Raw genomic sequence first — 25,707 nt, forward strand, 5'->3', positions numbered from 1 at the left:
CAAATGATGTATTTTTGCTTATCGTCATGTTTATTACTATTGAATAAGTTTAAATTTTAGAATTTGTGTCTACGCACTATACAAATCTCAAAATTAACTTATCGAATAGTAATAAATAAAGTGATGAACAATACCATAACTTGAAGATAGTTTCACAAGAGATCTCATATTCGAAATTTGGTCAACTAGAGATCGAAACGAAAGTTTCCTAATAAAAGCTAATCTTGGGGACTTGCTTTTTTTTTTTTTTTTCAGATACCAAAATTGACTCATAACTACTGGTGTGGAAGTTGCTGAAGTTTGGAGCATAACTGGTTTTGAGGTTTGGTTTAGGAAATTAGTTTTTGGAATTGGTTTTCGGATAGGAAAATGCTAGGGATCACAATCTGGTTCACGAAACTTTGGATGAAATTGAGAAAAAAATTGGGATGTGCTATCCCCTTTTTACTTCATACACACCCTTTTAATTTGCGGCCCGGCCCTCGGATCGATTGAATTAAAGAAGATTATATAACATAAATTAACAAAGAGCATGTGAAAAGTAAAATAGGTTGTGCGAATAGCACATCCCAAAAATTATCTCAAATCCAATAGCACTCACGCATAAAATTGGAGCGAAACACCGACGAAGTGAATCAAAATTTGCACCAGATTAGTTCTCTATTAGTTGAATACACTGTTAGACGGTAGTAAACCCAAATATCGCGTGGTTAATGGAAGTAATACGTTTTACTAATAGTGCCTCAGTAGTTATACACTCCTCAAGTTACAAGACAAATCATGTACATTTTCTGGTAAGTGTGACAGTGGCAGTCTTCTCATATCTTCCGTGATGAATCTGATCGGAGACGATGGTTGCATAACCATACACAAGACCCACAAAAGTTGCCCTGAAACACGTTTTACCACAAAATCATAACTAAGCTTGGAAGCATTTTCATGAGAATTCATCGGCATAAATATACGCGAAACATGAAATCACAAAAAAGAAAGACTGTCTGACAATGGCATGAATGAAGTATTTGTGAAGTGTTAGAGACAAGAGGATAAGTACCAGACAGCGAAGGAATACTTTCGGCCACTGCCCAGGCGTAGAACACCAAAAATGATGGCGACTATCAAGGCGCTCCTCCAATTGGATCCAAAAAGTGGTAGCAAGGCACCCCGAAAAAGAAGTTCCTGTCCATCCAATGCACGATGAATTGACGCAAAATTAGCTGAGCAGAGAAGAATTGAACAATACTACAATCTGGTTATAAGTATTAGCTAACCTCGCTGACACCGGGCAAAAATGCAACGATTATGTAATCCAAAGGTTGAAGTGATGTAAGGGCCTAAGTTACAGGAAACGGATTGTGTCAGAGATGCGGAATAAACTATGGACAACAATATCAATAAAAATGGATGTCTTCATGCAGCAATATGGGACTGAATTACTATATTGACAGAGACAACTATTGACTACAAATTGTTTGTGGTAAACTCTTCCGAGTCCTTGCAGATATACAGATAGAACAGAAAGTAGATACCTCGCTGGACTCTGCGAAATCCGGCCATGTCTTCAATAATAGATATCGGCTGAGTGATATCAGAATGACCAGTCCCGAAATCAACTCAAGATGCCACACCTCAAAATCAACTGGATGCGATGGGAGAAACGAGTTATGCTCTTGAAACTAATGAAGCAACTAAATCCAGAAAAAGACATAAAAATACGAAACATAAAAGAAAACAAAGAAGAAGGCAATAAAAAGTATTGTACTGTAAGATTTGGGACTGAAACAACCCACTCTTGACAAATCTTGCTTCGGTAACAGCTTATAGACTGTCATTGCCAAAGATGAAAGAGAATAAGAATAAAATTTTCACTACGAATTCTTGCATCGAGATAGTATGTGAATGTTCATACATGATACTTCCGATGAGCAGTCAAGGACTGGCAATCCTTCAACTGATGCAACATGAGATGCCTGCAAGTTGCAGATAAGAAATAGAATTTAAAATGCAGATTACTTACCAAGTTAAGCAAAGCTCCGACCATATTTTTTGTTCCTTTTACAAAACCTGAAAGTAACATTATACTCTAGGAGTAGAATTTCTTAACTTTTAACTAAACTCGGGCCTTGGTGAAAAGGTTTTAACTTCTAATTTATAATTCAGGTTCTGATGGAAGATGTGTATGGTCATGACCAGTCGACATTCGTGGGTAAACATATTGATTTTCTCATACAATATGAACTTTAGCACATAAAATAATCAGAAACGGTACAATTGTGTCACGGCATGAAGTTTAAGAAATTTCAGTGCAGCATGTATGTTCGACAAGGTCCAAAATCTATATCCTGGTCTACAACGGACAAGCGTATGATTCTGTTCTCTGCTTTTAAACATTCCATCAATGTATGTATGTATGTATGTATGTATATATATATAAAAGCTACTGCGTGAATCGAAAAATTCATAGAAGGCATCGATTCAGGAACACACTAAGGAAATCTTACCTGTCGAATAATTATACCCAAAGCCGCTATCAACCCGGATGTAGCAGTGCAAGCCCGAAGCACAGCACCTCTAGAAGGAAATACAAGGAATTCTTCTGCAGCTAAATTATCAGAAGATTCCACCTTCTTGTCATTTTTAACACTATCATCTTCAGAAGCAATGCTCTTATCCGCTACCCTCTTTCGTGCCTGTCCATCCCTTCTCAATTTCTTCACCGAATTCCGACTTGCAAAAGCTCTCGGGCTAATTGCAACTCTCTGCCAAGACAGAAACACACACTTGATTTCACATTAAAATATCAAACCCTTTTTTTTCTTTTGCAAAGATTATAGACCAAATATAGTAAATATATATATGAAATTCTCACACTACATAAATCGGGAGGCAAAACTTTGTGCACATCAAACTTCCCACCTGACCAAAAAGGTTCAAACTTTATACTACCAAAGCAAGAAGCATAGTCATAAACTCCAACACAGAAAGCCAAGCTTTTGGTATACCAAAAACACGGCCACGTGGCGTTACAATTCTACTGAAATTATAGGACATGTGACTTGTGTTCTCGGTGTCCATAAAAATTTCTCTCAAGAAAGAAATAACTTAAGGACTCATTTGTTTAAAATGACTGGAAGTGCTTTTAGAGAAAATATTTTTTTTGTTCCAAAAGCACTTAAAAGTGTTTCCTGGAAGAAGCAACTTAAGTGCTTTTCCAGAATTTACTTGCATTTTTACTAATGATTGGTTCCAAAAATATTTTCACTAAAAGGTCTTTCAATCATTTTAAAAGTATATCTAAACGAATTCTAAAGCAGTGTAAGAGGACTAACAAATGAAGATGGAGCTTCCCAACTCAATGGGTTCACAGAGAGCGAACCCATTGGCCAATTTCAGGCCAGAGTCCAATCCAAAACTGGGTTCCTGTTAAAAAAATGGAAAGAGTAGATTAAACGAACGTTACGAACCTCTGCAGTAAAATGATGGAGTAAAATTCTGATGAAGTCCCGGCGCTTTACAGCAAGAGAAGCAATGGAGTGACCGGAGCTTGAAGTCCCAAGATTGAACAACCAACGACTACCAGAACATGCAAAGCTTTGCGTTTTACATTTTTCTTTGTTAATTTTTTATTTATTTTTCGTTTTAGAAAATTCTGTTGCCACGTGGATCATTGAAGACAACAAAAATGGGCCATCCCAAAGTTGACCAAAGTTGGAAAGCCGGCACCGCACCACCAGGGACGAGACGCTGGAAATGTTACCGTAAAAACCAATAATATATCTTCTCTCTAACCACAGTTAAAAGTACGATTCCAAACCGGCAAAGCTCCTATTTTGCGAGGGTTGGGATACACGTTTATAGTACATAGTCTTATTCATTCTTCACCAGAAAGTTATTTCCACGACTCGAACCCTTAACCACAATTAAATTTTAATTTTTTTAAACAAAAACAAAAGACGAGCCTTGACGTAATACAAAGATTACTCCTTTTTGTCCAAAAAATCACGGGTTCGAAACATGAAAACAACCTCTGTGAACCCTAACAAATCGAGAAACCTCGTTGACTTGAGATCGTCATTTATCGAACAGTTAAAACACCTCCCGAAAGACTAAAAAATGTGTGAAAATTAATTTTTCTGTCTAATGAGAAATGCCGAAAGTTGAGAACTGTGTCAGATTTGAGGTTCATCTGTGATATACCAAAACTACGATGAAATAAAACGAATACGTGAGGTGGAAAAATTTCCATCGGATTTTTGATTTTCTGCAACCTAAAAATGTGATTGCAGAGAATTTGAATTTGGGGATGGGACATATATACAAATATGAAAGAAAAAGAATGAGGTAAAAGAAATGACAAAATGTGTATGATACAATTTGCTTGCACACCCTAATGAGGAACAATCAGACCTGGTTACAAAATGGTTCCTAGCAGCCACAGATGCAAGAGGAGCCAGTAGGCGATCAGTCCGAGCCTTGCCTTCGGGCGACTCATCAAAACCCGACCGCCAGATACCCTGCGTATAGAGATCAGAAAAGCTAATTAGAATCAAGTAAAATAAGACCCCATTGGAAAGTGGCAGACTGCATTGATCAAAACGACTAAATATGCGGAGTAAGATGTTAGGCAGCTACTAAGGTTTTCGTGTAATGTGGTTTCGAAAAAAAGCAGGTGAAAAGAAGGGATTTTGATAGTTTTCCACCCGACCCTCTTCTTTATATAACGAGTTTAAGCTCAAGAGTTTACCAAATTCCATCGATTCGATCTGCAATCAACTTTCCTTGTCTTGGTACGAGACCAGATGCATTGAGAGATTTGAATACATGACCTGCAAAAGGACGAGAAAATGAAAGAAATAAGTTTACCAGGCCTTAAAAAGTGTTTGAAATGACAGACAAATCGTAAGGTGCCAACCTTTGTCCTCATCAGTTTCTTCATTGTTGACCAGACGAGTAGATTCAGAACCAATTTCAATTGCCAGATGTTCAGTTGAACCCTTCCTCATAGTTCGCACATGAGCCGCTGATTGGACAGGAGATATTGCGTTCTTTCCATGTGATCCCTGAAACAAAAAAAATTATTTACTAAGTTCAAATCTTACAGGTCTCATCAGTCCATACATACAATCACAACTGATATTGCTCAGCATGCAACTAACAATAGGCACCGTAATGAGCCTAAACCTCAACCATCAACAGAAGCTTATATTATATTTACTGGAAAACACCTCAACTTAACTGGAATATCTTGTAGCATATATCAAAACGTTCAAAAGGAATCAAATGATAACCGCAGAAAGACGGGAATTATCAAGGAGTCATATAAATGAACATTTACCCCATCTTCAATTTCAGATATCTCTGAACCAGTAGTAGGTGCTTCAAAGATACTCCTTTCCTGGACAATCACTGGCTGAGCAGCCCGCCCTTGAAGTGAATTAACCTTGGTCGATAATTCCTCCACAACCCTTTGGCTCTCGCCCAACTTAGTACCAAGTTCCTGGGCTTTTGATTTTGAACTTTCAGACTCCAATTGTAAAGCCCTAACCTGCTTCTCCAATACTGATAGAAGTCCAGTCACACCAGAAGATTTCTGGTCTACAACTAAATCACTACCTCCTGACATATCTATAATTTTTTCCAAACTATATATAAGCACAGACAATTCATTTTTCATCTTCTCTCTATCTTGTCTATCTCTATCATAACTTTCAGCCTCCTCCTTCAATTGTTCAATTTCGAGATTCCTAGTCCCAAGAGTTGACTGCAGCTCTTCATTTTCATAAGACAATAAGTTTATCCGATGCTGAAGGTCAGTAATATTATCAATAACGTAAAAGAGCTTCTTCACATGAGCTGAATTGTGGGGCTCCAAGTCTCCTCCATGTGACTCTGGGATTTCAATCCTGCCAATCTTGTCAAAGAGAGTTTTGATTTCAGATGCTGACAGGAGTGAGTCTTCAGCCTCTGAAACAAGCAATGTGAACAAATAAGTCATCAGAGCACGGAAAGTCACTACAACTGTACAACAGCAAAGTAGTAAGAGGATACGAAAGAAAAGAAAAGATATTCACCTTGTTCTTTCATCGACATAGCATTGCACAGTGATAAAACTTCCACCTCTTTTTCATTAAACTTATCTTCTTGGGATTGATAATCCTCTAGTCTAAGTGTCAGCTTACTGCACGAATTCTGTAATGCTTCTACATCAGCATCCAACTTGGAAATCCTATTTTGTCCTAGATCCCTTTCTTCAATGGCTTTCTTAGAAATCGTCCTAGCTTCTGTCAGTTTACACTGCAGATCTTCAATTGTAGAGGCTGCCACTTTACTTGTTCTCTCAAACTGTTTAATCAAAGCTTTAACTTTTCTAATAGAAACGTACAACATTTCTGCGGTTTTTCCATATTTGCTGTCCTGTAGACCTTGCTCATCTGCTTCTGTGGTCTCTCCACTGATTACTGTTTCCCGGGGCAAATTATGTTTCAATTTTTCAAGCTCAGGAACAGAGCTCAGTTCAAGTAAATTGTTCTCGACTCCAAATTGAAGTTCTCCGATAGCAGCGGTACAAGCAGAAAGTAGAGACTTAAGATCATTTTCTAATATGGCTATTGTATTCTCCTGTTCCTGTTTACATATTTCCAGATTAGTTGCTTGTTGTTTGACAGACTCCATGTTCTCGAACCTAGCTATTACTTCATCCCTTACTGCCTGTAGATTTCTCAACAGATTTGCAATAAACCCATCTACAGAAGAAGATAAACATTCAAAAATTTCTGCAAGAACATCTTCTCGCATCTGGAACCTTTCCACAGTCCGCTTCAAACATGAAGACATATCAGCATCTGCAACACTGGCCTCACCAGTAACCTTTTCCACACTGGATATAGTGTCAATGCCATCTGAGAAAGACTTTGTCACATATGAATCTTCCTGGATTAAGTAATAAAAGGAGCTCATTAGAACAAAATTCTAGCTCTTCTTGAATACATCATACATACAGAAAAGGAGCAATTTTCACAAATATTTGGGGTCATTGGGAACACATCACAATGACATTCTAATCATAAAGGAATTTGATATTATCAGAGCCGTAAAATCTAATATCATGTTTTATTGGCATGTAAAAGTATTCAGAACTATTAGCAAACATATTCTTCACAGGCAGAAGTATGAAATTGAAAACAAGAGAGAGAATATAAAAAGAAGTAGGAAAGCTCTAAATGCAAGATGGCTTCTGGTCCACCAGCATCTGCATGGCATGCACAAAAGAAAAAAAATAAAGTGAACAGCAAGGTAGAAAACTTTGTTCATCGAACAGCATATATACCTCCAACACTTGATGTCTTTTCAGCTCTTCTGAATTCATGAAAACACAATGGTCCTTTATATTTCTAAGAATGAGGTCCATATCTTTCAGGCTCTCAAATTTCTTCTCGAAACATCTTTTCATAGTGGCCAACAGAGTATCATCCTTCATTAGCAGGTGAAGATTATGAAGGTGGCTACTTAGCTCTATGGACCTGCTTTCTGTGCTGCCATTAGTTCCAGACAACTCTTCGTCTTGTGTATTTAACTTGGAATTAAGTGTCAATATTTCGTCTTCAGCATTTTTCTTTTCACCTTGAAGGACAGAAATATCATTCTCAGCCTTCAGCAATGCATCTTCCAGTGATTTTATGGTTGCCTTGGCATCTGCTAGCTTGTTATCGTGGATCCTAGCTTCCTCTTGCAGTTTCTTTAGTTCCACCTCTAAATTGGTCCTACCAATGTGAACTTCATTGTTTTGTTCGGTAAGCAAAGAAACATTGGTCTGTACCAGTGATAGGGAATCTTTGAGTAACTTTATGGCCTTATTGGCCTCTGTTAGTTTGCTAGTCTGAGTATCAACTTCCTCTTTCACTTTCTCTAGCTCTGTCTCTGCAGAAGCTCTACCAACTAAAGCTCCTTCTTTTTCACTAACAAGCACAGATATACTATTTTCTGCAATTGATAACGCCTCTTCCAGTGACTTTTTGGATGCACAAACTTCATCGTACTTGCTAGCTTGAGACATAGCTTCCTCAATTGCTTTCTCTAACTCTTTTTCAACATTGGTCTTACCCAATTCCATTTCCCTCTTTTGTTCAGCAAGTAGAGAAATATCACTCTCTGCAACCGACAATTCATTTTCCAGAGACTTTAAAGTTGAGTGAGCTTCTGCTAACTTACCAGCCAGATTATTGACTTCCTCTTTTACTTTACTCAACTCATGCTCTGCATTTTCCTTGGCATCCTGACATTCACTTATGTATCCTGCAATGAAATTCACCTTCCCCACAGGCTCTTCAAAAATTGAATCGACAGGAAGAGCAATGCCATCAATACATTCAATTACTCTCTGTAACATGTTATTACTCTCCACTAAGAACTGTTCAAGTTGATCCCGTTGTTCCTTCATAGCAATTAGATCAGCATCTAACTTTGGGATGCGGTCTACATCAGCAGACAAACTACTTATCTTGTCCCTGCATTCAGCAAGTGCCAACTGTTCCTGCTGTAACTCAAGCTGTAACTTCTCAATTTCTGATTTCTTTTCATCCAAAAGATGTTTCAAGTTTTCCCGGTCTTGAACCAGTCCCTTACCTTTCTTGACTGCCATGGATAACTTCTCCCTTAGCACAGTATTTTTCTCCTCTGATCGTTCAAAATCTCTCTGCAGGGTCCCTTTTTCCTCTTCCAATGCTGCAAGTTTTTGAGATACAGCCCGCAACTCATTTGACAGGTTATTCACCTCTGACCTCACCAGTGTCTCCTGTTCCAGTAAAGTCTCACACAGCATCAATTTCTGATCCCTTACATACAGGTGGCTTTGAATGGTTTCAAACAACTCAGCATCAACCTTTGGAGAATCAAATGAGGCATTACTCTCTTCTTTTATCTTCCCAATGCATCTGTCAACAAGCAAGGCAGGGTCTGATGAAGGTTGATAGACCTCTTCATTGTCCACTACAACTCCTGAGACATCGAGTAACATTCTGACCATATCAGCCTTCTCTGAAGACACCTGTTGCTCTTTCTTGACAATCTCTTGGTATTCAGATGTCAGATTATCCAGCTCTGCTTGGAGATATTCCTTTGCCTGCAATTCAGCTGAAAGTGAAGCAGTTAAGTCTTCAATATTTTTACGCGCCACTTCCTTAGTTGCAGTAATTTCATCACACAACACAAGTACTTCCTCTTTTGCCATATCAGCCTTCTCTAAAGACACCTGTTGCTCTTTCTTGACAATCTCTTGGTATTCGGATGTCCGATTGTCCAGCTCTGCTTGGAGATATTCCTTTGCCTGCAACTCAGCTGAAAGTGAATCAGTTAAGTGGTCGATATTTTTACGTGCCACTTCCTTAGTTGCAGTAATTTCATCACGCAACATAAGCACTTCCTCTTTGGCCTGAGAAAACGATTCCCTAAGCCAATTTACTTGAGACTCTAAGTCAGAAGATGAAATAACTTCTGGTAGATCAATTGCATGCATAGCATCTCTCAAGTTTTTTAATTCAAGGGAAATTCCCTTGAGTTTATCATTTTCATCCCAAAGCCATCGAAGTTTCTCTAGAATATCCATAGATTGAAGTTCTTCAGGTACACCGGTCTGAGACATAATCTCCTCCAAACTTTCAATGATTACATTCTTCTGGGATACTATTTCTTGCAAGGATGCAATCGAATTTTCGCTCCTAATCAATTCCTCCTTGGTTAACTCAGCAGCTTCAATTGCGCTTGACTTCTCTTGCAATTCAATCAAACACTTCTCAAGCTCACTCGTTTTTTCAGCAATGGACTGCTTCAATGAGTCCCGTTGCTGCACCAATGCCTTCCCTTTTGTCACGGCCATAGCAAGCTTCTCTCTGGTATTAGAGCACCTATGCTTCTCCTGCTCCAGTTCCATTTTTGTTTGTCCTAGATCCGCATTCACCACCTCAACTATCCCTTTTTGATTTTCAAGTTCTTCTATCACTTTCCTATTTTCATCTTCTAGATGGCTCAATCTTTTGACAAACTCTGCTTCCTTTCTTTTGAGCTCAAGTAACTCATCACAGGCAGCAGTAAAAACCCCTCCTAGTTCCTGTGAATTAAGATCTGACCTGGCTTCCGGCAAGCACTGTCTAAGTTGTTCAATTTCAGAAAGCATCCTGGTGAACTTCTCAATTAGCATAGAAGTGCCTTGCTCAACATGGACTAATTTTCCACCGATAGAACCATCCAACATTTCTTGTTGATCAACGACTCCCCCAAGGGAAGCCAGCATCCTGTTTGTCACAACTTCAATGTACGTATCCTTCTCAATCTGAGCCTCAGATGACACTTCCACAGACCTCTGAGCAGAATTCAAAAAAATTGCAACGACATCATTCAATACCGAAAACTCATTGACCTTGGCATTGAGTTCCTCAATCTCTTGATCCTTCTTAAACACAACTCCATCAAGTTCTCTCACCGCGGCCTCAGTCTGCAACCGTTTCTCCAAAGCCGTTTTAACAAGTCCAGAGCATTCAGTTATCAAGTCACTCCACCGGGTATCCGTACCTTTATCATCTTCCCTACTATCTTTGTCATGATAAAAATTACCGCTTTCGCCAATTGATGGCTGTTGATCAGTAAGAGCATTCAGCTGAAACCGAAGACTGGCAATTTCTCTAGCAAAAGCCTCTCTTTCTTCCTACATTTTAAACAACAACAACAACAATCAACAATCAACACGGAAAACACGAAAATGCCTCATAAAAGAAATACCGACCTCGAATTGGCGTGCCAAACTTTCCTTCTCGCCAACAGTAGTATCCACCAAAAGCCGCAGGCGGTCCAACTCATCCATTGCGTAATCCTCCGAGCAATCCACAAACTCCTCTTTCCCCGAGTCCTCCGTCACTTTGCCTTTATCTTCCGCCACCTGATTATCACCGTCTGCCACCGATTCCGCCACCGATTCCGCCACCGGCCACGCTGACCCTAATTCCTGCAATTAAAACCGATAAACAAAGCTTTACTACCCGATCAAAATGAACCGGCACCGTTCAGCAAATTGCAATTCCGGAATTCTCCGATTACCTGATTCACCGGCTCGGCGACGTCGTCTCGAATTGCATTCGAATCCTTGGCCAACCCATTCGCAATTGGACTGCCTCGAATCGGTTGATCTCCCTCCGCCTCAGCTGCCGAGTCCTCCAGAACCTGCTTCAAGCCAGGTTTCTCAGACATCGGAATGACACGCATAAACCAATCCCTCCTCCTCCGCCACAAGGCCCGGATCCGAAACCCAACCCAACCGGATTATTTAATCCCTGTATCCCTAGAAATCAATCCAAGAGCTCTGAAATTGTCGCCAATTGACACCAAAACCATAGAAATTTGTCCTGTGGATTCCGGTAGAGTTGAGAAGGTTGGATTTTGATGAATAAAGACCACCGCGGGCGGTGTCTCTCCGATCCTGCAGACTGCGGAGCTGACTGTAATTTTCCCACGTTACCCCTAATCTGGCGTCTCCCTCCAATTTGTATTCTCTTTTAATTTAATTTATTTTGTTTCCGTCATAGTGCAGTCAATGGCTACCGTTACCGTTACTCTACACGTTTGGTAAATTACCAAACTTTTACCAAACTACCGAAACTATTACTAGGCTTTCGACTTCAATTTTGTTTTGTTTTTACCAATTTACCACGGTCCGTAACCTATGTCAGTAACATTCAACATAGTAGCAGATCATGATTTACTGCAGTGGCAGAAAGCAATAGTGCTTAGGCATTCTGATATAGGTTCGATCCCCACCCATCTTCTTATCTCTAACATTTAACAATTTAACCTACTAACACAAGCGTTTGTCAAAAAAAGAAAAGTTCAACACACTACATGTATATGTCGTTTCGATATTAACAAAAACAACTTACGAATAATGAGTTACATTGTTTCTCTTCATCGAACTATCAAGTTAACTATTACTGTTTTACGCATGCGAGTTTATTTTGGCTTGCTTGAATGTTACATAATATCTATTCACCCATTTCTTATTCCTCAAAATTCAAAGTTTTTCTTCAGGGAAAGTGTTGTTTGTTATCCATATGACATCCTTCAATTCGCGTGTCATTCATTTTGGATCTATTTACTATTTAGACAAAAAAAAAAAGGACAGAGTGCCACGTCCAAAACAAATATAAGTTAACTTGATGGTTAGATCGAGTGAAGAGAACTACAATATTCGTAATTGGATTCGTGTTTTAGGATCGTATTTGTCAATTTTTAAAAGGGATAGAGAATAAATGCAAAAATATACAGAGCACATAGCCTCATTCATTTGCAAATATAGGCAAAGAACATGATCTGCGTCTTTCATTGTGCGATTGTTGGTTTTACTACTCATTTTTCTTCCACTCCCTTGTTTGCTACCCACCTATCGGACCAACTCCCCGGCCGATCCATGAACTTAGAGCAAGTCCACCCCATGCCGATTGATTGGGCAATTGGGCAATCCAATCACTCAAAATCCAAAAATCTCTCCACCTCGGCCCAATCAGTCGGGTCATAGGCGGGCCCAAGACCACCGGACTGAGGAGTCGGGCAGGAATAGCCCACCTCTACGCCTAAGGCCATGTAACGTCAAGGCAGCGAAGATGGGTTTGAGAGGGCTCCAAGAGACAGGCGGATTTTGGGAGATTCAGTTGCGCAAGCAATTGGCATGGGGTTGACTTACTAACCCCCTTGAGGGCTTGGAGCTGTGCTTGATACGTTCTTAGGCTCAGCATGAGACGATAATGAATCTCTCACCCCTTGACTTATCCGACGACCAATCTCTTCTTAATTACAATTTCTAGAAGCTGAATCGACTAAAATCATAATTTCTTCGTAATAGTTTCACTGACTTTGAAAATTGGAAGTTGATCAACGATGGACATAAATGTCTACAAAACATGTTTCTTTGACCACCATATTCATTTCTTTTAATTGAAATGGACACCTTAAAATATTGTCATCCGCAGACAGGGTAGGTCACCTGCCAAAACGGTCTGCATTTGCAACGCCAGCTGAGAGAAGGTGTAATAATATAATGCTAACAAATAAGTCAGGGGATTACATCAACAACCTAATGATGCTTCATGTTTTAAAACGTGTCAAGTATTTCGGCAAGCAAACGAAAAAGGATAGCGATTTTCACACTCCGTTTTTAGCCGTCCGCACTCTAATTTGAATACTTAGAGCACTCACAGGACGAGTGTAGGGAGGCTAGAGAACTAGAGTTGTCGACCGGATTCAACTCATAACATAAATACATTCTCAAGATGCAGACTTTGGCATCGGTAATGCAGCAGTCTTACACTGACTTCTAAATTTTCGATATGCATAACATTTGAAACTTGTTATTTTGTGTAAAAATTCAATAGAAGTTCCTTACCGGATTCTATTTACATTTGACAGGACGGCTTTTTTTGTATCTGTACACCATTCTCCGCTTCTTAGAACAAATTAGAATACTCGTAATACACCAAGAAGAGGGCGTCTGGGTAATCTTTCGGCAGGCTGTTGATATAGAGGTAGAAACGCAACAAGTCCTCTTTAGAAACTGTTTCGGTGTCAACCACATCATCGTTGCAAGTGAGCACCCATAAGTCTTGAGAATTAACTCTCTTTATATTACCACGACAAAATGGGCAAGACTCCGACTTTCTATTCCTGTAATTAAACCAAAGCATTGCAAGTGCAATGAACAAATGACTGTTTAGAGAAACAAGCAGCAATGGGCGAATCAAAAGGGGCATACGGATAAGGGATATAGTTCAAGGTTTGTACTTACCAATTGCGGTAGCATTTGATGCACATTGCGTGACAGCAATTAGGCAAGACCACTTTGGTGCAAGGCTCTAAACAAATCCCACACTCCTCTTCCCTCTCCACCTCAGCTTTGACAAGGCTACCATCTCCCTTAATCATCTTCTTGCCAGAGCTTTCCATGCTAGGAAGCCTAGGATGTCCTTCCTTAGCATCATCCAACTCCCCCAAATCCCCGTGAAGCCGCTGAAGAGACGGTAAGATGACAGCTGCAATTCAGTTTTTGACAAAGCAAACTTGGTTACAAACCTAATTGTGCGAATCACAACCAAACGACATCCAATGATCATAAAGTAGGCCAATTGACATACAATAGAAGTCCCTTATAGAAGCTTTCCTTCCATGAGTTGAAATACTAGGCCTACCGTCTGTGTATACCTGTATCAAATAAAGACCAACACGCCCAAATTAGGTAGAGCGACAAAAGTTAATTCCTTTTCCGCAACGATTAACAACCAATAGACCAGAGTGGAAGAAAAGAACCAAACCTTGTAGACACGTATGTGGAAGAAATTTAGGTATCTAGGGAGCAGGCAAGTGCATGAGCAATCAATCCATTGCAACAAAAACATAAATAGGGGAGCCAACTGATTGTAAACCAATTTCATCTGAAACCGGGCACCGCCTTTGCCTCTCGGAATTGCAGCAGCTCTGCACACAATCCAGTCAAATTCAGAACCGGTAACATGTCAAAAGTTTCAAACTTTACAATTCTATCTGATAACTCAGCCATGATCAAGTCAAAACCCAAAAATAAATAAACAACTGTGCACCCCAGAAAAATCCCAAATCAAAATCAGAATTAATAATATGTCAAAAGTTGCAAACTTTACATTTAAATCTGATAAGCAACCATGATAAAGTCAAAACCAAAAAAATAAAAATAAAAATAAACAACTTTGCTCCCCAGAAAAATCCCAAATTGGAAAAACTGACGAAGGGTTTTGCTTTTTCTTGCCTAAATTGATACAAACAATCATGGGTTTTGGTTTTTCTTGCCTAAACAGAAAAATTATGATGCGGGTAGTGATGATCAGATGGCCTAAATATAGATATTTGCAATTAAACATAAAAGTAAAACTACCCACTTGGGAAAAAAAGGATATCCACACCCACTGCAGAAAAAAAAAAGAGAAATTGAAACAAAAACAAAGAATTTCCAGAGAAACAAAGCAACTTACAGAGAATTTGCATGCTGTATATCTGCCTCTAAAGCACCCAAGGACTCCTGGTAAGAAGGCTGGTAATATATCATCTCCATCTCTCTCTCCTCTCTCTCCTCTCTCTCTAGCAAAGAAAAAAAAGAACAAAGAGCAAAAACTCCTCTCTCTCCCTCTCTCTTCCTCAGAGACTATCAAATAGAGAAGATAACCCACAAAGTCCACTTTTTTTGTTGGGTTTTCTCTATTTTCTGCAGAGAGATTAATACCCAGCAAGCACCAAAGACAGAGAAACAAACAAAAAGCAGATAGAGTGAGAGAGGGACACAGAGGTTTGCTTCCCAAGCCTATTTTCTCTTTATCCTTTTCTCAATGGGGGGCGGCTCTGCTGAGAACGACTGTTTTCGGCCTTGTTTATACGGTCAGAAATGGAATACGTATTCAGGAAAAAATTCGTCTTTTGCACCTCGTTTAATGTGTTCTTTCTTATCATAATCTTTTGCTTTATATATTATTATTTATTATATTTGCTTCTCCTTTTAATATTGCCAAGGTGCCTTTTCTAACCTTCTCTCTAATTTTTTTTAATAAAATAAATTGTATGAAGACCATATTTTTAATTGTATTTTTATGACTGTATTTAATTATATTTGTAATAATTTAAATAAGAAATTCAACTACCAAAGCCACATTATATGATTCTAACAGATATTTTCTCTAACATTATCGTTTAATGAAACATTATTTTGTGTTACTATTTTTTATGGTTTTGGAATAATATTTTATAAATGAATCTTGCTATACAAGCAATAGAAGGGTGAGAGGTTCAAATACATGACCTAGATTTAATGGAAATACTCTTTAACTACCTAAGTTAGAAAGTTCCTTCTGGTAGAGTACTTTTGATGTTTCAATTCAACCCTTTTTTTCTTGGAAGAGATTCTCTACGGATCCATTCCACCTAATCCACCAAGACGACATTTTGGGCTCTTAAAATTTGATTCAACGGTTACAATTATTATAACTTTTTATGGATCCTCTGTTTTTAGTTGTTGGATCAAATTTCAAAGGCCCGAATTTATGGACTTGAAGGATTAGGTGGAAGAGTTCTGGAGGTGATCACTTTCCTTTTTTCTCGGACAAACAATAGAATATTACAAAATGCGTCACAATGAGCAACATTTTAGTATCCAACTCAATATAATTACATTTTTTGCAAGAAAAATTAGTATAAATATACTAGTTTTTTTTTTTAAGTCTTGAAGGCATTTTTGGTTAAAATAATTTTGGAATAAATCCGTAATAATACAATTGAATTTTGAAAAAACAATTGAAGTGTTTTCTGCAAGAAACTCATAACTGATGCTTGAAGTACTTCAAGTGCTTTTACAATCCAACATTTTTATTAAAAGTGTTTTCAATCATTTTAAAAACACTTTCAAACGAGACATATCAATTTGCATATGTATGACTCAACATCAATTTGCATATGTATGACTCAACATGATATCCATTCCAATTAAATAGATGATGGGCACTGAATGCTGCTAGACTAACAAATCATATCCACTTTGAGCCTTATTTTTAAGTTTAACCAGATTGACGAGAATAATGTAGTTTCCTCCCTTCATTTAGTTCGAACTCTTTTCGAAATTTTAAGAAAAAAATTAGTATAGAAATATTTGTATGCAAATTTATGTGTGTGTTATTATGGTGGGTTTTTATTTGTGTGTATGAGAATGATTCATCCCATCTGCAATCATCTGATGCCACTCGATCAAAGGGTCCACATTTGGAGGCTTATCCATGTACTGAAACATATCAGGTGGAGAAACCCATTTGGAAAAGCAATATAAAACTTTGCATTATTAAAGTATTATTGTGAATATATACAAATAAATCCCTTAAAACTTGGTCAATTAATCTCTAGAATTGGGGTCCACTATCCATCATTAGAAAACTAAAAACAAAGGGGGTCGAATCATATTTTATTCTTGTGGGTTTTTTATACTTAAATTATTATTGTTGGTTTGTCGTCTTATATTCGATATAACGAATTTAGTACAATGTACTGATATTCTTAGTTATTTGTAAATTATATGTAAATATCTTAAATTTAAATATGGCAAATTTGGTCCTAAACTGTATGACATAGTCATTGTGTACTTTAGTTTAAGTCTTCACACGAAACATAATATAATAAAATAATTGCATTGGTTTTCCCCCTATTGTAATATATTCATTTTAAAGCAAATTATTATGGCATATGGGTTTTAATGATCCATGACTCTTTCTTTCTCATTTTTTGCCAAGTGGTGAAACCTTTTGTCTAACAGAAACAAAAAGAAAGAAAAGAAGTTATGGAAAATCCAAGTGGAACATCTCTTTAGAAGGAAATATTTTTTAATGTGCCGAGAACACAACTCGATATACTATATGTCAAAAAAAAAATTAATTAGATACTTGAAAAAATCACGTGTATTATAATCCTTAATACATCAAGTCGTGTTTTCCAAACAAAAAATTTCTTCTTTAAAATGACACTTGGGGCCCAAGGGCAAGTGGTGACAACACTGAGTGTGAATGTGTGAAGCACGTAGCTAGCCAACATAATTTGGGTATGATCTGGCGAAATAACCCACGCCGTTTCTGACGGATATATGGAATTATATGCATCGTACGTTTTCCATATTTGCTTTTTCTAAGTGCATGTCGTTGTCCGCACGAGTTACGTTTTAGCATCTTTTGCACGCACCATGGACGGCTATAGACCCTCCATACCTTGTAACACCAACTTCACTTGCATCAACAATTTGTTTAACATAAATTGTTCAAGAGAAATATCAGTTCAGTAGCATGCTAGGGGTCGTCGCGCATGTAGAGCAAACAAGTAAAAATTTATCATGTCAGCGCAAATGAAGAAGGATATTAACCATGATGCACAGGGTTTGGGGAGATAGTTTGTGGCCATGGAAGGTGCTCACTTTCGCTACTTAAGTTTTTGTCTAAGTTGTCGATGTGCGTAGGACTCCCTTGTATCAAAGGTTAACAGTTGTCTATGAGGTTTGATTACCAGTGGTAGCATTGTTCTTCCTGCACTTAGGAGAAAGCATTCTCCCGACACTACTCTTTTACTAATTGTTGAAATTATAAATGTACGGCTGCATAAGAGCATTTTATAAAGAGACTTCCCTATTGTTTTGTTTTAAAACAACTTTTAAATAAATTAACATGTTTTAATATTCTCTTAAATATGCGTAGTTTGGCACCAAAAGATAACATACGAACTATCTAGTAAAACAATCGATAGACAAGTAAATTGATGGTAGCAATACCGTTCTACACATAATAATAGTTCTTAATAAAACAATTTGCTTAGCTGAGGTTGACAGGTTAATATACTTTTCATTGTGTGCAATTTGACACCAGAGGGACGTCCACCCACTTCATAAACATCACCGACATGTACGGCAACATAACATATCAAACAGTCTTCGACATGCACGATAACATAACATGTCGAATAGTATATATATACACGTAGCGTAAGAGCAAAAAAAGTAAAATTTTCAAAAGAGAGTGAGAAGTAATCTTAGTGTTAAAAGTGGTGAAATGTCAAAACGAAGAGGATTCACATCATCAGCTCATCTGGCAGATGGGACTAGGCAATCCTTGGACAAGTCAGGGCTCTCGATTTCAAGAAAGCTTGTTAGCAAAGTTTTCCTGGAGGATTGTGCTTTTGAAGTGCTACTGCTGGGTGATATTTTCCGGTTGGATTCACTGCCCTTTTCAATCTTCATAGCATCTTGAACGGCCACAATTATTTCCTGCATTCTTGGCCTCGAAACTCCATGTTGCTCAACACACTGGATTGCAACTTCGGCAATTCTCCAAATCGACTCAATTTTCACACTTCCTACTAGGACAGGATCCATGATGCTTTCCACATCCCCTTTATGAATCAAGGATCTTGCCTGGAAAAACAACAATTTTTTAGTGATCATATGTTGCGTATAATGTAAAAATTCTACTACGTTCCAGTGTATGATATGCACTGAATGAATGACGCGTTGGATCTAGAGCTAAAAATCCAACTATCAAGAATCAATCCGCTATAGATGTCGATGTATAGTGTACACCGGAGTATATAAGAAAATCTTGTGAGTAACAACTAATTCTAGAGTGCAAGAAGATTAGCATTGAATTTTCATTCGGGAAAAATTAGCGAAACCCCTGAATTTATAAATCTGCTTCCAATTTTTCCCCTCGACTTTCGGTTTGGTTATGAACTCCCTAATTTCCAAACGCACCATTTTGCCCCCAAGTGTCAAACTCATCATATTTTCCATTATTTCCCCCCAATTGAATTGACGAAAATAACCCTCCAATGGCCGGAAAATTTGACAGTTCGAGAATATTGGCACCTTTTTATAGATTATGGAAGCTCAAAACCAAATTGAAAGTCAAGGAGAGCAAACCGGAAGAAGGTACTAAGTTCAGGAGGTACTGCTAAAACTTTCCCTATACATTTGCCAGACAAGTTCTTGAAGTTGAATTAGAAAGCATACCCAGTGAACAATGTTCAACTCAGAACCAAAGTCTTCTTCTGAAACAACCTTTTTTCCTGAAATCAATTCCAAAAGAACAACCCCAAAACTGTACACATCGCTTTTCTCAGTTAATTGCTGACTAGCATAATACCTGCATTGGAGGATTAACATGGCTGATCAAGTGCATACAGGAGAGAAATGAGAACATGATTAATTTTTCGTATACGATTCATGGGGCTTACTCGGGGTCAAGGTAGCCTACTGTTCCACGAGCCACGCTAGATATGTGCGTTAAATCCTCTTCCGCTTGCCTAGACAATCCAAAATCTGATACTTTTGCTCTCATGTTTATGTCTAAGAGAATGTTGCTTGTTTTCACGTCCCGGTGGATGATACTAGGGTTGCATCCAGTGTGCAAGTACTCGAGACCTATACATGCGTAAATTCGTGTCAATAGCATGAACTTGAGAAATGAAGTATGCATAAATTAGTATAAGAAGTTCCATCTTATACCTCTAGCTGCATCTTCTGCAATGCGAAGGCGCATTTGCCAGTCCAAGCGCTTCTGAGTGGTAGAACCTGCTGTCAACAAATTATGTCATGGATTTCCATCAAACTGTTTCGGTTAAAACTATGAACAGAAATTTGAAGAACAAGTATTTTATGAGAGAGCAGACCGTGTATGTGATCACGTAAGGTGCCATTGTGCATATACTCGTAAACCAGAATGCATTGATGCTCTTCCTCACAGTATCCAATTAGAGGAACCAAGTTTCGATGATGAATTCGTGACAAGAGTGCTACCTCAGTTACAAATTGCTTATTCATGTGGGTAGATGAATCCGCCATCATTTTAACCGCTATCTCCTTTCCATCTTTCATCTTTCCATAATATACGGATCCAAAGCTTCCTTTGCCAATTTTTTTTGAGAAGTTATTAGTCGCTTCTTCCAGATCAGGAAGTGTAATGTAGCAAGCTACGCCTTCATCCTTCCGAGAAATTGAATAGTGAGTTGAAGGCTTGGTGCTGGCACGCAGAGAGTCACCTGATGCACAAGAAAAGATGTTACATTGCAGAAACTGCGACCGCAGCAAACATATTCTTGCCGTACAAACCTTTTCCATTACTTCTCTGAAGAGATGACTTTCTTCGAAGATTACGCAATATCAATAGAGTCCCCAATAATAAAAGTGATACAATTGCAACTACTCCGACAGAAATTCCAATTATCAACTTGACATGCTTCTGTTTTCGTTCCCCCTTACGTAGTCCGAGATTATATTCATATCTGCACGATGAAATAGCATGTCTGTCGATAAGTTTCTAAGCTACAGATACATTGTCATGTTTGTAGTATTTCATACATCAGTGAAAAGCAAACTTACTTAAATTTGATTTTCCCAGTTAACAGTCCTGCAGGAATCTCCCCGCTGAAAGAGTTGTTCTGTATGTACCTGCCACATAAGGATTTCACATTTTCAGCATTTCCCCACTATGAAAAATGTCTAATACTAATCTGAATAATACATGGAAGTATCGAACTCACAATTCGTTTGCTACTTACAGTTCTTGTAAGCTTGGCAAGCTAGCCAGGTAAGAAGGTAGTGCACCAGTGAATTTGTTATTCTCCAGATGACTTCAAAATCGACAACAGATAAAAGAAATGCATCAGTGAAGGAAATATGTGTTCTCTGAATTCAAATAGGTAAATTCGGAGCAAGATTCGAAGAGCTTACAGAATCTTTAGATAGATAAGATTACTAATGTCAGGAAATTGTCCAGTTAGGTAGTTACCATCCAACCACCTAAGTACAAAGAAAAGATCGATTATAAGCGAACTCAATAGAACGATGAAAAAAATAATAAGGTATGCATCTGTTTAGAGAATCACAGAACTTACAATTCTGTCAAATCCTGCATGTTTTTAAGCTCCACGGGGATTTCACCCTTCACATTCTTTCCTGACAGGTCACTGTAGCACAAGTTAGAGGATTTCATAATTAAGCATAAAATGCTGAATATCTTGAAGATGTGTGATCAATTTTTGAGTGTCCAGTTTAAGTAATGGCGAAATGTTTCACGACCTACGTTGATTTAATTACAATAGTCCGTTGGTACAATACCTTCTACTGTTTGTCAAAAAAGGAGTTTTAATAGACATCCATCGACGAACCTATAAGCAAGCAACTGTGCTGAAGATCTGATATTTGAATGCTTGATGTATATGAAGCAATTCTGTCAATGAATTGAGCTTTTGTATATCAGCACTGCACCATAAAAAGGTGCATTTGTTGGACATCGGAAGCTAACTTATACGATGAATTTGACTTCGACCCATTAGCTTAAAATGTACAAATTAATTAATTTCCTTTCGATTTGTATGCCTTTCCAATGATTTAGCATGTTTCAAGTTGCTTGCTATGACATTCAGTAAAAAAATTTGGCAGACTAAATATCCTGGTATTGAATGGCAATGTAACAGAAATCAACATGAAGCAGAGATGTCACGAAGAAGGCATGAAGAACTTACATTTTTGTGATTCTCAAAGGTGCTGTGGAGCTACAATTCACCCATTCCCACGGAGTTGGAACACAAGGATCGCCTTCATCTACCGACAGACTTTCAGCAGACATGAAGCGAAGCACATTGAGAACCGCCACTACAAGTTCAAAACGGAACATAGCAATCAGCTCATCAATGATAAACCACACCCAATCTGATGCAAACTTTATAAAATAAAACACCAAGATCTTGGACTTACAATCTTGCCTATCGGTCTTCGCAGCAATTTGAACATATTTACTTATCTCCATTGCATTTAGAAGTGGCCCTCGCGTAGAATCAGGGGTCTCACGAAAGGAAAATGACAGAACAAACTCCAGACTCACATTCATGTAGCTCGGCTCATAAAGAGTATAGTCTCCATTTGCGTTCTCAGCAATATTTACAACTGCTCTGTTATAATCAGCCAAATTAGGTTGCTCTAACCTGAACTTTCGACTCTCATTTGCTCCTAAATCCTCAATTTCCGCGAAGTAAGCATAAGCTCGAGCCATTCCTGGGAAGCCATCAAGATTCAATCTGTAGCTCAACACTTCCTTCGTACCAACAACCGCGGTCTGCATTACTTTCACCGGCGGGTATTCTTTACTCCTTGTGTCTACATCCCTTGATGTACTGATTCTTTCTGTACCTGGTGCCACTCCAACCAGATAGTTCTGCCTTTTCACAAGATCAGAATCCCAAATTCTGTCATATGGATCATCTGGGTACCTGCGAAAAACAATAAATTCTCACTCTTAAATCATCAAATCACTAGATACATTAGCATCCGGACCAGCCTAATTCTGGTGTGCAATTCTACTCGTCTAAGCCTCTATCACCTAATGCCGTCACAAAAAATAAGAAGTTAGCATCGAAATCTAGTTTTTTACCTTATGGCATCTTTGCTTGAAGCACCAAAATTTACCCTAGCTGCAACTTTCAGGAAAAACTTATCCTCAAAATCCGTGGCGTACATCGAAAGATTGAAAGGTCTCAGCTCCAAAGTCGATATAAACGGAAACCCTGTTGTTGCACAACATATACACACATCAACCGACTTGGACGAAGCCCTAATGATCATTTCATTCACATAAGTTCTTGAAGCATCAAAAATAGTCACGGTTGCCCACTGCGTGGCATCCAAGTAAAGCTCGAATTTCGGATATGTGTCTTCACTTTTGAGACTGCCGTACTGAAACGTTGCCCGGACTAAATACCTCCTCCTCTCCACAGTGTTCAGTGTGTAGCAGTACTTCTTGCTGTCTATGGGAAAATCCCTGCGTTTCTGAAACTGCAGCTGGTTTCCATTAGGGTTTTCGACCTGGACTGATTTGCCCCGGGACATTAGTCCCCCGTCTGAAATCCATGCCAGTCCAGTGCTTGGGTCAGTGTAGTTACTTGTCCCTCCACAGTCAATGCTCACAAAGTCTGCATACTCAATTCAAACATATCGTCAGAACCGAAAACCGGCAATTCCTAACAACACGCATGCGTTTGTAATCACAAAAATCTCTTAAAAAATCTGTAATCAAATACCGAAAAACTACACACCTTGAACTTGGGAAACAACAGATGACAGAAAGCAAATATAAATTATAAACATGAATTTGAACGGAAAAACCATTTTATTATTTCATGAGAAAGACAAAATAAATCTTTTTTCTACGTTTTCTTGGCGTTCAGAATTTGAGTTCGTTCGTTGATGAAATCGAAACTGATTGAAATTAGTTTAACATGTTTGTCTAAGCAGGGGTCCACTTCACTTTTTTTATTGACGAGATTTGCAATGTTCATTCACGTTCCTTTTCTTTTTTCAGATCTTTGGAATCTTCTCTTTTTCTCCAGGAATTAGAAAATTGATTTCCCGTTTCATTTTTTGGTTTAACTTTCTTTTTACTTGTAAAAAAAAGTGACACTAGCAGCCAAGCTCGACCTACCTAGAAAAAAACATCATTCTTAAGTCATTATTTTGCTTTTCAAAAATGATTTGGCAGATGAACTGTGTGAACTGTCTTGAATTACAAGTTTTACCGTGTTGCTGATAGATGTTTTTGAATGATTTCTTGATATTCATGCGTTGATTGATTCGTTCCTCTAATAAAACTTATGTTTGCACACAAAGTACCGTTGATTTTTCTTGTAATTAACTGTTTTTAATCAAATTATGATGTTGCTGGTTTATTTTGTTCGGTTGCTGCAGATATTATAATGAGGTCAGGACTGACAGATGGAACTTTGATATGTTGCTACCAAAATCTTTATTGCATTTGTTCTATTTACGTAAGTTCGGTTCATGCATGTGTTTCTGCAGAATTGACTGTGAGCAGTAAGTACCACCAACCGACCAGTTACAATCCATTGTTTTATCGTCACCGACGAAAGTATACAATAATTAAAAGATGGTGTTATCTATACATCTATTTTATTTCTCACACTTCTTTCAATTTTTGATCATTGGATCGAATAAATAGAAGAAGATCAAACGAACAAAAATTAACAAGGATGTGTGGGTGATAAAAAAAGATGTATAAATAGCACAACCCTAATCAAACTATTTGGTGTTCAAAAGTTTAGGGTGTAGGGAGGTTACCTATCTCAGAGCCATGCAAGATCTATCCTTTCATTAATGTGGGATTCATTTCTAACATGTTCCCTCACGTGTAGCGAATTTTCAAGCTAACACATAGTCAACACAACTCGAGTAACGTGGATCGCTTGTGGCCATTGAACTTCACACGTGGGACAACCTGCTCTGATACCATAAAGAAAATTGAGGTTTCACCATAAAACCAATTAGTAATATGAGAAGTAGTCAAACCACCTATAAGCACATGCAAGTGTCTCTCCTCTCATCTATGTGGAGTTCATTCTCAACATTTGTTGTTCAAAAGTTTGGGGTTACCCATCTCAAAGTCATGGCATGCTATAAACTTCTTTGATGACTTACAAAGGGTTCTCAGCCCTTTTTTTAGTTTTTATAGATCACCTACAAAAATAGATAATCAAACTATTTGTACATCACTCAGTATTACAGTCTAGTGGTATTCTTCTTTATTTGTAAGTGAAATCTTAAGTTCGAGTCTCGTAGATGACGAATTCGATATCAAATTAGTTGTCCATTGTGTGACTTAACCAAACTCTAGCCAAACTTCCCCTCCCTTTAATGTAAAATAAAGATTAGCAAATTCGATACTTAATTAGTTGTTCATTGTGTGGCTTAACTGAACTCTCATTCATTTTAATGTAAATATAAATCTTTACTACTACGTAGCTTTTAATGTTACGATAATTGTGTCGTTGAGATTTTACTCTTTACATTTAACGGTGCGGATACAAATTTTGGGAGAAAATGAAGACGCCTGCTAACTGTTTCGTACCCAAGACAAACCCTAGGAGGGATAAAATTCATCTGTATAAGAAAATAGGTGATAATATTAGGAGCGGACAAAAAACCACTTGAATTCCATTATTTGATTCGAATTTCAACTAAGAAAGTATAATCTTAAACTGTCTTCCAAAAAAAAAATAAACAGTATAATCTTAAACCAATTGAACCAAACCACAATCAATTAATTTGGTTTCATTTGACCTTTTAAT

General features: G+C 38.0%; 4 protein-coding genes across 5 annotated transcripts; all 4 read right to left on the bottom strand.

Moving 5' to 3' along the window:
- Positions 1-539: 539 nt before the first annotated feature.
- On the bottom strand, positions 540-4,246 carry LOC126595199 (uncharacterized). The gene is made up of 10 exons (XM_050261577.1): positions 4,226-4,246; positions 3,465-3,573; positions 2,870-2,916; positions 2,502-2,759; positions 1,910-1,970; positions 1,763-1,825; positions 1,530-1,639; positions 1,272-1,334; positions 1,055-1,179; positions 540-890 (listed from the first exon to the last, which is right to left on the bottom strand). The coding sequence occupies exons 1-10, from the start codon at positions 4,244-4,246 to the stop codon at positions 779-781; spliced, it is 969 nt and encodes a 322-aa protein (XP_050117534.1). The 3' UTR covers positions 540-778.
- LOC126596464 (trans-Golgi network-localized SYP41-interacting protein 1-like) lies at positions 4,227-11,533 on the bottom strand. Its single transcript, XM_050263058.1, has 8 exons — positions 11,086-11,533; positions 10,775-10,993; positions 7,328-10,696; positions 6,072-6,930; positions 5,336-5,964; positions 4,913-5,060; positions 4,745-4,826; positions 4,227-4,514 (listed from the first exon to the last, which is right to left on the bottom strand). Exons 1-8 carry the CDS (start codon positions 11,248-11,250, stop codon positions 4,412-4,414), a joined length of 5,574 nt encoding a protein of 1,857 aa, XP_050119015.1. The 5' UTR covers positions 11,251-11,533; the 3' UTR covers positions 4,227-4,411.
- A 1,744-nt stretch (positions 11,534-13,277) lies between these two features.
- On the bottom strand, positions 13,278-15,411 carry LOC126596376 (E3 ubiquitin-protein ligase AIRP2-like). The gene is made up of 5 exons (XM_050262942.1): positions 15,036-15,411; positions 14,343-14,505; positions 14,166-14,232; positions 13,820-14,063; positions 13,278-13,698 (listed from the first exon to the last, which is right to left on the bottom strand). The coding sequence occupies exons 1-5, from the start codon at positions 15,113-15,115 to the stop codon at positions 13,482-13,484; spliced, it is 771 nt and encodes a 256-aa protein (XP_050118899.1). The 5' UTR covers positions 15,116-15,411; the 3' UTR covers positions 13,278-13,481.
- Positions 15,412-18,399: 2,988 nt separating this feature from the next.
- LOC126596375 (probable LRR receptor-like serine/threonine-protein kinase At1g67720) lies at positions 18,400-23,962 on the bottom strand. Of its 2 annotated transcripts, none has more exons than XM_050262941.1 (14): positions 23,874-23,962; positions 23,001-23,538; positions 22,328-22,839; positions 22,096-22,225; positions 21,466-21,537; positions 21,302-21,370; positions 21,130-21,201; positions 20,951-21,019; positions 20,681-20,853; positions 20,242-20,610; positions 20,078-20,143; positions 19,807-19,993; positions 19,583-19,715; positions 18,400-18,988 (listed from the first exon to the last, which is right to left on the bottom strand). In XM_050262941.1, exons 1-14 carry the CDS (start codon positions 23,902-23,904, stop codon positions 18,659-18,661), a joined length of 2,751 nt encoding a protein of 916 aa, XP_050118898.1. In that variant the 5' UTR covers positions 23,905-23,962; the 3' UTR covers positions 18,400-18,658. The 2 variants fall into 2 exon arrangements, with proteins under 2 accessions (XP_050118898.1, XP_050118896.1); XM_050262939.1 differs by lacking the exon at positions 23,874-23,962 and adding an exon at positions 23,662-23,864.
- Between the last annotated feature and the right edge of the window lie 1,745 nt (positions 23,963-25,707).

Source organism: Malus sylvestris, chromosome 13, assembly GCF_916048215.2.
Source record: "Malus sylvestris chromosome 13, drMalSylv7.2, whole genome shotgun sequence".
Lineage (NCBI taxonomy): Eukaryota > Viridiplantae > Streptophyta > Magnoliopsida > Rosales > Rosaceae > Malus > Malus sylvestris.